Genomic DNA, 14,780 nt, shown 5'->3' on the forward strand with positions numbered 1-14,780 from the left:
TTTATGCTAGCTTAGTTAAGTCCAAGAAGAGGACACTTCTATTATCATTAATAATGGGTTTCTGGATAATAGATCTCATATCTGTATGCTGAAATCTGTTTAATCACAACTTGCTTACCCATATAGGTTAAAGAATTGTGTACTTGTTTGCGATTTGTTTCTTAAGTGATAAATGTTTTCATATTCTGCAGGCATTTTCGCTTTATGAAGATGAAATCAGTGATTCTAAAGCGCAGTTGGCAGCCATTACATTAATAATTGGAACTTTTGAGAAGATGAAGTGCTTTAGTGAGGAGAACCATGAGCCTCTGAGAACCCAGAGTGCACTTGCTGCTTCCAAGTTACTGAAGAAGCCTGACCAGTGCAGAGCAGTTAGCATCTCTGCTCACCTCTTCTGGTCCGGACGCAACACAGACAAAAATGGGGAGGAGGTGAGGATTATTTTTGTGGTGATAAAATTTAGCCTTTAACCAAAGTTCTGGTAAGTGAGCATCCTTACAGATCCCTGCAACACTACTTGTTGTTTTAGTCGATTGATATAATTGGATGAAATATTACGATCTCCTAGCCTACTGACTCTACAGCAGGATCCAAAAAGTATGGTGGGATTAGTTGACGTTTATAAATAAGTAGACAAAAAGGATATACCACTTTTTCCCACTCATTTTTACATGATTGTTTAAAACATTATTTTTTTTCCCCTAAAAAAATAAATATTATTTTATTTTGTCTGTCCGTATTTCCTGCTGTTGGAATACACCCAGGGTAATGGTTGGTGCATTCAGACAGTGCAGTGCTTACTTCTACAACTTAATTATAAGCCTTTATTTAGGGAAATGAATGGAAATGTCTCTGCTGTCCTGAGAGACAAAAAAGACATCCCTTAGGTTACAAAAAATTGTCTGGGATGGCACTGGGTAGCTTTTTAAACCTTTACCTGCACAACACGACACATAAACAATGCTGGGATCACTATCTGACTGCAAAACTGTAAAGTAAAAGTTTGCGTAATTTCTTGATAATGTTTTATTAACTGTTCCAGAGAGCAGGCATCGGGGTGAAAGACTGTATTCACTTAGCCCTGTCTTTAATTTTGCCTATTTAGATTCATAGTGGCAAGCGAGTCATGGAGTGTTTGAAGAAAGCTCTTAAGATCGCTAATCAGTGTATGGATCCCTCACTCCAAGTCCAGCTGTTCATCGAAATTCTGAATCGATACATCTACTTCTATGAAAAGGAAAATGACGGGGTATGTAAAATGACAGCTTTTTTCTGTTGCATTTATTTTTGTTGCATTAACTAATCTAAAAAGTTCAGTGATTACATAGTTGAGGCAGTCTGTATCTTTGTTTCACCCAGTGTGAATTAGGCAGAACAGCAAAGCAGTGTAAAATATAAGATTATTACCTCTACACATTGACCCACTGATATCTCTGCTTCAAGCTTTCTCTGTCTCTTACTGAGCAGGCTTCCATGAAATCCATATTGATTTTAACCATTGGCATTTCAGTTTACAAGATAGTGGTTGACACTTGTTGCTTGCTATACATTGGACATTTTGTCATCAAGTACCAATCACAGCACTGTATTGTGAAAGTGCTCACAGATTGTGGGACCAAACATGCAGGGATAGATAATACATCCCTAGCCTGTCTGATGTTGGTTTTTCTTAATGTTTGGTGTAATGTTTATGTAATCTCTTTGCAATGGATTTGTACAATGCACAAGTTTTGTGTAGTTTCAACTGCACTTTTAGTGGGTAGAGAAGCCAATAATTTTTGTTCTTTTAGCCAGCCAGAATTTTTTACAAGAAATTGTTCATTTATTGAATTTTTAAGCAACATTAAATGGTCATTGTCAGCTGCAACTGCAGTGTACAAAGTTCAATTTTTAGAACCTATTCACTAAAAGGTATATTGAACTCCAAGCAGCCTTTTAGACCCTCTAATATAAACCCTTTGTCAAAAGCCATGTTTTTTTCCATTCATTTCTAGTCCTAAATTTCTTTTCAGATGCATATTCTCAGTAGTGTATTGTTTATTGTATGATATTTGTTGTTCAAACTGTTTGTCTGTATTCCTCTGTAATCATCTGTGGTAATTCTAAAACAACACTGAAGATGAACTACAATTTTCCCAGACCTTATGAACCGGCCATATGTGGGAATGTGATATATTTATTAACCTGAGGGGCCTCTCCAAATACTGTGCTTTGTTTTTATGGGATATGGTATTTTAACTTGAGCATTGTCTAAATAAAATCTGTATTACATCTTATGGTTTTGGTGCACATAGTCAATTGTGTTCAGAATAATAGTAGTACAACGTCACTTACCTGATCAATCACTGTTTTTGGCAAAAATTATATTTGTACATGGCAAATAATTTACTAGTAGATTAATAGAAAAGCAGCAGACCCAACAGTCATGACATGCATGCTGCTGATTCTGTGGAATTGAATCATTAATTGAGGCTTGTTCAAAAAAACAGCAGTGTTCAAAATAATAGTAGCTTCTGTGAAAAAACAGCTGTCAATTATAGTCCTTATATAAGGAAGGATGGCAACAAATGCTGTGCATTTCTCTGAAAATTTGAGTAAAATTGGCTCATTCCAGACATTGTTCAGAAGAACAGCTTACTTTAATTACTTTGATTGGAGAGCAGAAAACATATAAAGAAGTGCAGAAAATGATAGGCTGCTCAGCTAAAATGACCTCAAATGCTCTAAAATGGCACCCACAACATGAAAGACGTGGACAAAAACAGAAAAATACAAGGATCAGCTCCAAGAAGATAAAAGAAGGTCTAAAGTTACCTGTGAATACTGTTACAATTAGAAGACGCCTATGTGAAGCCAAGCTATCGGCAAGAAGCCCCCGCAAAGTCTCATTGTTGAAAAAAAGACGTGCCAAAGAACACACTGACTGGCCTAAAGAGGAATGGCAGAACGTTTTGTGGACTGATAAAAGCAAGTTTGTTCTCTTTGGGTCTAGGTGCGAAGACCGTTTATCAGGCGACCCCCAATCACTGAATTCAAGCCACAGTACTCTGTGAAGACAGTGAAACATGGTGGCACAAGCATCATGATATGGGGATGTTTCTCATACTTTGGGGTTGGGCCTATTTATCACATACCAGGGATCATGGATCAGTTTCAATAAGTCCAAATACTTGAAACTTGCCGAAGAGGAAATGCCCTTGAAATGGTTGTTACAACAACCCCAAACACACCAGTAAATGAGTAACATCTTGGTTTCAGACCAACAAGATTGATGTTATGCAGTGGCCAGCCCAATCCCTGGACCTTAATCCAATAGAAAACGTCAGGGATAACATCAAAAATGCTGTTTCTGAGGCAAAAACCAAGAAATGCAGAAGAATTATGGAATGTAACAGGTGCCAGAAGTTGGTCAACTCCATGTAACACAGATGTGCAGCAGTTCTCAGAAACACTACTTATACAACTAAAGTGATACTGACACTTAAAAATAACTTTTCAAATTATGAACATACATTAAAAGTTACCTATAGGTCATGTTGATCATTTTATGCTGCTTTTGTAAGCAACTGTTACTTGAAGCCCCTAAATCTGATTGGTTTGCCAACCTATCCCTTCCTCAACCCGTCGGTTAGAAATTTAATGCTAATACTTTTATGGCAAAATTATAAAAAGCACACAGACAATTTTTTGAAAGATGTAAAAAAAAAAAAACAATCGAAACATTTTTCAGTTCAAACAGTGAATGTTTGAGTTTGTAAAGAAGAACGCAGACACTGCTATTTTTTGGAACAGCCTAATATTCCCTTTTCTTCACTTTCTATAAAGGAATAACACAAATTTGATACATTTTTCATGTTTTGATTTGGAATAGAAGGTGCAGTGTTCCCAATGCATTTGCATGTATGGAAATAAAAGCTATTATAAGGATTTTGCGTTGTATTCACTTTTTTAAACACACTGCTATTATACTGAACACAACTAAGATTTCCAAGAGGGGAGTTGTAGTTCATCTTCAGTGTTTTAGAGTTGTTATTGGGACTAGTATTATAATTGAACTGCAGTTCTTATGTAAGATGGGAGTTGTATTTAACTTTTCATTATTGTTACAGACTTTCTGGTAATTTTCTTGAGATTGTCTAGGGGAAAGGTTGGAAAGGCATTTGTGTGGAGTCCATATGTACTAATCACAAAACCCTTTTAATATGTTTGTTTAGAACAGAATGCATTTTTAACAGTCAATGCTCTCGCATACTTATTCATATAAGTGTGTGTGTGTATAGATATAGATAGATATGTCTGGCAGCTCTCAAAGTGGGCAGAATTATCAGAGTGACACATTAAAATTATTACCTACTCTTGAGATATTCCAGATTTTGCATTTGTGCTACATCACCAGATTGAAGCCCCTTATTGTTGTAATGTTTTATTGCATGAAGATAATTTGAGCAATCATTACAGGTCACTGTCCAAGTTTTGAACCAACTCATCCAAAAAATCAGAGAAGACCTTCCAAATCTGGATGCCACGGAGGAAACCGATCAAATAAGCACCCATTTTAAGAACACACTTGAACATTTACGCCTGCGGAGAGACTCACCAGAGGGCGATGGTCCAATCTATGAGGGTCTTGTTCTTTAAGAAGCAGAACCCGCATCATGTTTGACCTAATCCTTTCTTTCCATTAACCTAAATGCTTGTATCTTTTTTTTTTTTTTTTTTTTTGTTATGCCTTTTGACTGTCTTACTCAAATTTTTTTCTCCATAGATTGTGCCTTTTGGAAATGCCAAGTAGACAGACCGTTAAATTCCTCTAAGCACTCGAAAGCATTTACTTAACTATGGCAAATGGAGGAGCCTTCAGAATGGACCATTATGCGTTAGTTTGGCACTAGGTCTGGTCTCATCTGTAATGGTGTAGGGATTACAGATGCCTTACACATTGATTAGCTTAGCCAATGTATTGGAAGGTAAAGCTTAAAAACCTTAGAGCATTTATCCCAGAATAGAGCAATATTGGAAATAAATTATTCTGTACTGTTTGAGAACTAACCTTATGTCTCCTCTGTGCTGTAAAATTGGCTCAAGAGTATTATGAAGTTTCTCACCGATGAGTCAGTATTTGTGGGCTTCAGCTGTTGGTTTAATGTAAAGCAGGGACAGCATCATACCCTTACACCCCTTCTCTGGTCGTGCATGCCTAGAAATGTTTTAAAGCGCCATGTTCCAAAAAGAGAAGCTATATTTTGCATAACAAAGTTCTGTGATGTGCAGTGAGGGCCGGTACTATGCACAGAACTTCTGTATCAATAGAGTTTTGTTCTGTATAGTATAAAATTGATTGCGACCGAGAAAATGTGTAATCTATATAGTGTATGTATTCCCATTGCCATTGTAAATTTAGGGATAAATCGTTGCACCTTTATTTAGGCTCATCATTTGCATCTGTGATATAATAAAATTGCGATTAACAGGATATGTTCTGAGTCGATTCTTTCACGTAATTTGCATCAACTTTTTCTGTAGCTGTAAAAACGGCTTGGAACAGTGAACTCATGACTTGCATTTACTGACCCTTTGTATCTGCAAGTACAGGACCTGTTATCCAGAATGCTTGGGGGTTCAGATTAAGGATTTTTACTAAAAAAATTATGAAAACATCTATTAAACCCAATAGAATTTATGTGTGCCTCTAGTAAATTCTAATTATATCTTAAAAACCAATTAGGACCGCTCCAAGCTCACCACCCCATGGCTGCTCCCCTATAAATCCGGGTGCTCAGTCCGCAGCATCCCCACTGCCAACATATAATACTGAAATGAAAGGACAGCACTCCGGTAAAAGGCAGGTTTTTATTGCAGGATACTGCAGAAGTTCATGGCCTTACGCATTTCAGGAACAAATTCCCTTAATCATCGGCTCACAAGATGAATCGTACATGTGCATTATACACAATTTGTCTATGGCGACCCCTATTGGCCGTCATTACATATCACTGTTAAAATGTTATTTATATCAATAAAAATACCAATGCTCTGTTAAAAACTCAAACATAGTAAAAAGAAAAAGGGAAAAGAAAGGTACTGAACCTCGGAAACTATGTGTGCTTACTTTTTCAAATACTTGCTTATTCATACTTCATCAAAAATGTATTGCTATAGTTCATATGTTCCTAATTAACATCATCATTACTTGTATCCTAATATATTTCTCATTATTCTCAGAATTTGGTATTCTATTCTTAATATTTGGATCTTGTCATAATTTTTGATGAAGTATGAATAAGCAAGTACTGTATTTGAAAAAGTAAGCTCATTATTTAGAGTCTTACTGGGGCCCCTGCAACCGTAGAGCCTGCTTCCTCTGTAGTTACACCCCTGTTTGCACTAGAAGGGTCTTTAAAGGGGTGGTTCGCCTTCAAACTAACTTTTAGTATGTTATAAAAAGGCCAATCCTAAGCAACTTTTTTTATTGGTCTTCATTATATTTTAACGTTTATAAATTATTTGCCTTTTGCTTTTGACTTTTTTCCAGCTTTCAAATGGGGGTCACTGATCCCGATCTAAAAACAAATGCTTTGTAAGGCTACAAATTTATTGCTATTGCTACATTTTCTTACTCTTCTTTCTATTCTGAGCCTCTCCTATTCATATTCCAGTCTCTTATTCAATCTGTGCATGGTTGCTAGGGTAACATGAACTCTAGCAACCAGACTGCTGAAATTGCATAGAGCTGAAGAGCTGCTGAATAAAAAGCTAAATAACTCAAAAACCATACAAATGAAAACCAATTGCAAATTGTCTCAGAATACCTCTATATCATACTAAAAGTTAAAGGAACAGTAACACCAAAAAAAGAGGTTTAAAGTAATTCAAATATCGTGTACTATTGCCTTGGTAAAACTGGTGTGTTTGTTTAGAAACACAACTATAGTTTATATAAACAAACTGCTGTGTAGCCATGGGGGCAGCCATTCAAAGCTGCTAAGAGAGAAAAGGCACAGGATACACAGCAGATAACAGATAAACTCTGAAGTATATAATGGGATTCTACACAGCTTATCTGTTATCTACTGTATCCTCTGCTTGAATGGCTGCCTCCATGGATATGATAATTCCTTTAAAACCCTTTCATATTTAGATGTTGCCGTTCCTTTAACTCAAAGTTGTTAAAGGGGACCTGTCACCCGAAAAAATTATTCAAAATCCTATTTTATCACATTAGTCAATCAAAATGAACTTTAATTACGCAATATAAATTATTTGAATCTTGTTTCCTTCAGTCTGGGAATTCAAAATGATAGCAAGCAGGCAGCAGCCATTTTGTGGACACTGTTTTTAAGGAAAGCCTTGCCATTTGTCCATTTGCTGTTTGCATTTCACAAGCAACATTTGCAGGTACCATTTCCTGCAAATTACAGAATACAAAAGAATTGCAAAATACCTCTGGCAAGACAAAGGAGGGCATGGTTCATGGAACTGGGGAGGATCTAAAATAAAGCTTCTGCTTAGGTAGGCCTTTGCTTACAGGGCCTGTATAGTCCTCCCAATGTGAAATTGCTCAGATTCGCATAATTTTTTTTTTAAACTAACTGCTAGTAAAATGAGTTTTATCAAGTAGTCTTGTTTACAAAATCAAGAAAAAAATATAATAAAACTGGGAAACATTACAAATTTGTGAATACTTAGGGGCAAATTTATCAAGGGTCGAATTTCAAAGTGGAAAAAAACGTCGAAATTCGACCATCAAATTGGATGACGATTGAAAGTTTTTTTGTATTGAATTTGCCCGTTTTCAGTTGAACGAAAATCGGTCGATCGTATGATGAAATCCTTCGAAGTCAAACTTTTTTACTTCGAATCGAAGTCGAATTTAGGCCTATTCGATGGTCGAAGTGCCCAAAAAATTGTTCAAAATTCAAAGTTTTTAACTTTGAAAATTCACTTAGACCCTTAGTAAATCTGCCCCTTTGTGTGCGCCATGCATCCATTAATGCTGGTGTAGTCGAACTGCAGGTTTAGGTGCATCCCTGGTAATAGCAAAAGCTGACCCAGTCCTGTAGGATCTCTGTCCTGAGGCTTAACTTTAAAACCCCTCATAATTGCAACCAAAATATTGTCACCTGTCAATGCTATGGTATTCATATATGTATTATATTTGTTTGCAGTTGAACAACCCATAAAATCTAGAAAAAATGACAAAAAAGTCCACAAAGGTGTTCTAAAATGACTTGGACATAATGATTGACAGAGAAGAGTTCTATCTCATTCTGCTCTATTGTATTTGTGTGCACTACACTTAACATGAAGATAAGCAAAACACTGTCTGAGAAGGTAGGACAGAGAATTGTAAGAAAGCATGGACAATCTGAGATCTTAATGTTTGTGTGCACTGTACACAATGTTATTAAGTTTGTAATGTTATTAAAGGAGAAGGAAAGGTTAAAACTAAGTAAGCCTTATCAGAAAGGTCCATCTAAATATACCAGTAAACCCCCAACGTAATGTTGCTCTGAGTCCCCTGTCAAAAGAAACACTGCATTTCTTTCCTTCTATTGTGTACTCATGGGCTTCTGTATCAGACTTCCTGCCTTCAGCTTAAACCTCATTGCCCTGGGCAAGAGCATGCTCAGTTTGCTCCTCTCCCCCACCCCTCCCTTCTCTACTGTAATCTGAGCCCAGAGCAGGGAGAGACTCAGGCAGGAAGTGATGTCACACCACATTAATACTGCAGCTCCTATTCTAAACAAACAGAGAGTTTCTAGAGCTTTTCACTCAGGTATAGTAAAACATTCTACAGAATAAATATAGCATTCTAGCTTGCACTATTGCAGCTAATCTATAGGCAATAAAATGCCTCCGTAGCTTTCCTTCTCCTTTAAGAAGTCTAGGGCCTATAATTCTGTAGACAGAATCATGGTTTACTTGATCAGCTACACTTAATTCTTGCTGACACTTTTTTATAGGGTGCATCTACTTCCCAGACCGCTTCCAGGCCAAATATACCATAGAGGCTGCATATAGGGAAGAACCGCTCCAAACTCAGACTGGCAATTGCCTTTATCACATTTTATTGCAAATGTTGAAGCACAAGCTTTCAGGGACCAAGCTCTTGATCAGCTGCAAAGCAGATTCAAGCAAAAGGTGCAACACTTGATAAACTTGAATTATCCATCACCAACTCAATAAAAGGGTATAGTAGGAGACCCAGAAAGTCTACTGCTAACAAAGAATCGTATGCAAGCTGCTCACTGATTTAGAACTGTTGCCTTACAGTACTGTGGTCTTAAGCTACATTTTATTGTTGATAAAAAAAGATGTGCTGAAGAGGTTACAATTTGCCAACACACTGACTGGTCTAAAGAGAAATGGCGCAACATTTTGTGGACTGATGAAAGCAAGATTGTTCTGTTTGAATCTAGGGGCTGCAGACTGTTTGTCAGACAACCCCTCAACACTGAATTCAAGCCACAGTACTCTGTGAAGACAGTGAAACATGGTGGCACAAGCATCATGATATGGGGATGTTTCTCATACTATGGTGTTGGGCCTATTTAATGCATACCAGGGATCATGGATCAGTTTCAATACATCAAAATACGTGAAGAGGTCATGTTGCCTTATGCTGAAGAGGAAATGCTCTTGAAATGGGTGTTTGAACAAGACAACTACCCCAAACACAACAGTAAATGAGCAACATCTTGGTTCCAGACCAACAAGATTGACGTTATGGAGTGGCCAGCCCAATCACCAGACCTTAATCCAATAGAAAACTTGTGGGGTTACATATAAAATGCTGTTTCTGAGCCAAAACCTAGAAATTGTGGAATGTAACAGGTGCCAGAAGTTGGTGAACTCCATGTAACACAGATGTGCAGCAGTTCTCAACGGCTGCTTTTCTTGAATATCCTCTAGGACATTTCTGGGGATGAAAAAATATATTCAATCAATGTTCTTCATCACTAACACTACATCAAAAGAGGAAAATAATAAAGTGGGTTGTATGCTGTTTTACACAAGTATCGACATCAGAAGAAATTGAAAGCTTTCATTCTGTTTCTCCCATCTCATCTGAAAGTTCAGTGCAAATGACTGCCAGAAGCATATTATAGTATTACAAGAGAGCCTAAGGGAAAGATGCACAGGCAGAAGTTACTTCTACCCATCTACCCATCCTTAGTTTCATTATAATATGTCCCAAGTGGTATAATTTTTTGCCCACAAAAATTAGGCAATAGCTGATTTGCTGGGATTTTGTTAAAGTGCATAAACATTATACTTTTAAAAAATAAATATTAATTGTATTTTTTTGTGCACACTTGATTTCACAGCTTGAAACGAATCATGTTTCTAATGAAAACCATTTCTCAATCCCTACTTATGCTGACAGCTTTGTGCAACTCCTTGCTCACCTTGTTCTATTGTAAAGTGATGGGTTCTGGAACTTGAATTTCCTTTACTTTGTGTAGTGGGTGGTGCACAGATTTTCTGGAAAGCATAGTTGACTTCAATTCCTAGAACCCATCATTTCATAGGAAGAAAGGGAGAAGGATTGGATCCTTCTTTGACCTTATGGGGTGGTTCTACAGACAGTTAGGACTTCCTGTCAAAGTGTGGAATCACATTTGTCTGATGCATATTTTAGTTGGTGCAGAAATTAGAACCATTACAATTCACACAAGTGCACCTACTGATCTTGGAGAGACTCTGGAGCTACTGCCACCTCACAGGGGACAGTAGATTTAGGGTTCCCATAGTGGACTATATATATATATATATATATATATCTATATATATATATCTATATCTATATATAATATATGTATATATGCAGAGTACCTGCACTATGTGCAATTGTTTTCGGACAAAACTCCCCTTCACTGTTGCAATTACAATGGAATTATGGAAGGAAAACTCTGGCTAAAATGCATTCTGGTTAAAAAAGTGGCAAATTGTACTTCCACTAAAGATTCAATTGGCACACTGCACTTTTATGCACTATTAATATATAGGTCTCTACGCTGTATAGTTTGACAATCATATTTATATATAGTATTAAACTGTTTAGAAGTCCCAATGGCATTCACAGTAATTATCATTTTATTGTGCCCAAGAACATGTGTGAAATTTGTTGCAACAAAACACTAATCTATGAACTGATCTTTGGAAATATTGTAAATGTGAAAACAGAGAAATGGATAGAAGAAATGTGAACACACGCATAGGTTTGTATTATGCTGTGGGTTGGCTCCTTAGGCTTCCAGTCTCATGGTCTGATGCCACGTTGTAGATTCAATAGGCAAAAAAGCAAAAATAGAGATCTACAGTTTTTGGAAGCTAACATGACGCTTAAGACAAGAATTCCTGATTGTCTCTTATGACATCATTTACATAGAGTTTTAAATAAATTATAAAAAGGCAAACTGAGCGGGCTCCAGGAGCCACCACATGGTCATCCCCACACCTTCTCAAATGTTCAGAATGCATACGCTATATCTTATAGAAGTTACAATAACATAATCTTAAAACATAACCTTTATTTAAAAAACGAATCACCATTTCCAAATGCCATGGTCAAGCTGGTTCTTGTTTGTGTGCAATATTTAAATCTGCTGCAATGTTTTGCTAATTGCCTACAAAATATACAAATTCTGTATGTTTTATTTCTTTAACCATGCAGCCCTTTTTTTTTTTTAGAAAACTTCAACTAGAACATATTTGCTTTCTGAATGAGTAAAACTAATTACAATTTTACTTCTAGAGATTGGGACCTGGGAGAATTTGTCTAGATTTTGCTCAAACCAAATGTCCTTTTTTTGTTTAACTGTGTTTCTTTTGTGTCATTATAAAAGCACAATAGTAACTTCGATTAAAGGACAAGAAAAGTCTAAAATAGAATAAGGCTAGAAATGCTGTATTTTGTATACTAAACATAAGCATGAACTTACTGCACCACAAAGCCTAATCAAACAAATGATTTATGCTTTCAAAGTTGGCCACAGGGGGCTGTCATCTTGTAACTTTGTTAAACATCTTTGCCTGACTCTGCACATGCTCAGTGTGGTCTGGGCTGCTTAGGGATCGTCATAAACAAAGCTGCTTGAGTTCTGCATGGCTGGTAAGTAAGGCGGGGGCTCCCCCTGCTGTTCATAAGTATGATTGTTTACCTGCTCAGCACTTAGGGACCATCTGACAATTCCTATCCACTGCAGTAAATGAAGGGAGAATTGCACTGTATACAGTCAGGTTTCTTATAAAAAAAAGTATATTAGAGATAGGTTTCTTTTTCATTAAAGAAAGTAAAAATGGGATTTTATTTTTTTGCCTTTCCTTGTCCTTTAAAAAAAGTTTCAAAACACAAAATATAAAAGTATTTCAAATGACACAGTGGTGGCACAGAAATTGTTTCTATAGAATTGTAAATAACGCACATTCTTTAGAGCGGGGGTCCCCAAACTTTTTGTCTGTGAGCCACATTCAGATGTAAAAAGATGTGGCGAGCAACACAAGCATGAAAATAGTTCCAGGGGGTGCCCAATAACGGCTTTAGTTGCTTAGCTGTTAGCCCATATGTGGATTGGCAGCATACAAGAGGCTCAGTTTGGCCATACACCTGGTTTTTATGCAAGCAAAACTTGCCTCCAAGCCAGGAAACTGGTCCAATTGGATTGACAAGTGTCCAACCCAAACCCACTGACCTCAGACCCTTTAAGTCAAACTTACCACCCGAACTGGGACCTGTGAAACTGGAAGTGGTTTCACTTTGCTGTACGTTCATCTGAAAAAAAAGTGAACACATATGCCAGGTTCACTTTTTTGGTGCTTTTATTGTTGCAGTTTATCATGTATCTTTGCTAGGCACTAAAATGGGCACTTTCCAGTAGTAACACTTGCACTAACCAAGTAGTAGTCTGCTGTCCATTATGTGCTCTATGTTGTGGCAGTTGAGCAATTTTTCACTCATTTGTGTACAATGTAGAAACCAATACAAGTCTTTCCTTGTCTGGTACCAATTACACTGGAATTATGGGAATTCTTTTTTATTTTTTTGCAATGACTCATTATAATCTTTAATTGAGGTGTAAGCTCTTTCATGAATTCAAGCTTTTAGGTTTTTTTTTATCTGTGAAGCAATCTTGTACAACTGAGTGAGACTTTTGTCAATGTCTGCTTGATTTCCCTTTCAGAGGATTAAGGTTTGTGCTGAGAGACTGACCCATAAATCGAGATTTAAATTACACACTTTGTACTCTTCTGTTCAAAAGACATCTAGCACTTTGATAAGTGACATGTAAAAACATTGATAATCATTGCTACAAGTGATAACACATTGATCCTGTCATTGTTCTGGATTTATTTTTAACTTTTTCTTAATAATAGTGAACATGGGATCATAAACAAAGATAAACAGACATAAACAGAAATATTTTATTTTATGAGAAACCGGACAAATAACCATAGCTATATATTTTAAAACAAATAGTATGGCACTTAAAATAATAGAAAAAAAGATTGATATTTAGTGAATTACAAATATGAATCAGACAAATATATGTACAAAACTGACACACAATATGTTGAGGGACACGTTAAAGTACCAGTGGACTTAAATATCTTATTGGACTCAGTGGTCTCTGCAGCTGGCCCCAACCTAAAGCAGGAGAATTTGAATCCAATAAGACAATAAAGGATTAGCAGCAAGTGCAATGTTTAGTGCAAGTTGTAATTTTTTTTAAATCACATTGCAGAGTTTATTCCCATAATTCCATCGTAATTACTGTATGATGGCTTGGATAAACTGTGATCACAAATGGGGACACAGGAGAAAAAAAATGGAATGTGTCGCAGTGGGACCTGGATTTTACTATTGAGTGCTTTTCTTATATCTACCAGGGAGCTGCTTTCTGGTTACCTTCCCATTGCTCTGTTGTTAGGCTGCTGGGGGGAAAGGGAGAGGGGTGATATCACTCTTTAACTTGCAGAAAAGAGTGACTGATCAAAGCACAAGTCACATGACATGGGGCAGCTGGGAAACTGACAATATGTCTATAGCCCCATGTCGGATTTCAAAATTAAATATAAAAAATATCAAGTTGCTCTTTTGAGAAACGGATTTTAGTGCAGAATTCTGCTGGAGCAGCACTATTAACTGATGCATTTTGAAAAGAAATTTTTTCCCATGACATTATCCCTTTAATTTATAACAAACAGGGGTCAAACAATAATTTAACAAACAAGGGTTACATTTTGGTGTTCAGTTTAAAATAGACGATCTAGCAGTAGTTTTATGGTGGGTGTCACTGTGATTTATTATATTATGAGGAAGTAGTGCTGTTAATTGATTCAGCAGGGGCCAAAATATTTTCTGTGCACCCCTCCACTGCTTGTTATCCTCCTTACCGCTCACCTCCCTGTGTGCACTGCATTAGCTTATTCACATGAGACAACATGGAGGGAGAATGTAGCCAATTGGAAAAGGTGAAGGAAGGAGTGGAGGTGCAGATTGTGTGGAACATTGGTTCTAGTGGCCCCTCAAGGCTTCATACAAGTTAAGCCAGTTTAGAAGTATGTTGGGTCCACAAACAGTACCAACCTTCAGCAGTCTTTTGACCCACAGTCTGCAAGTTATAGTCTAATAATTAGTGCTGTATGCCTTTCAGAGGTTTTTCTGTCCAAAAAGCAAGGTGCTATTTGCTCAGCAGTATGTCTGGCCATCTATACTCTTTGACCTTTTGAGTTTGGCCCACACAAAGTATATAAATGCTTGAAGCTACAGTATATGT

General features: G+C 36.9%; 1 protein-coding gene across 1 annotated transcript in view; it reads left to right on the plus strand.

The window, feature by feature from the left end:
* vps35.S (VPS35 retromer complex component S homeolog) overlaps nucleotides 1–5,473 on the plus strand; it is a 38,934-nt gene extending 33,461 nt beyond the window's left edge. Inside the window, 3 exon segments of the mRNA NM_001096512.1 lie at nucleotides 192–431; nucleotides 1,106–1,249; nucleotides 4,459–5,473. Of these exon segments, the coding sequence (NP_001089981.1) occupies nucleotides 192–431; nucleotides 1,106–1,249; nucleotides 4,459–4,638 (564 nt within the window). The 3' untranslated portion in view covers nucleotides 4,639–5,473.
* The last annotated feature ends 9,307 nt before the right edge of the window (nucleotides 5,474–14,780 follow it).

Source organism: Xenopus laevis, chromosome 4S, assembly GCF_017654675.1.
Source record: "Xenopus laevis strain J_2021 chromosome 4S, Xenopus_laevis_v10.1, whole genome shotgun sequence".
Lineage (NCBI taxonomy): Eukaryota > Metazoa > Chordata > Amphibia > Anura > Pipidae > Xenopus > Xenopus laevis.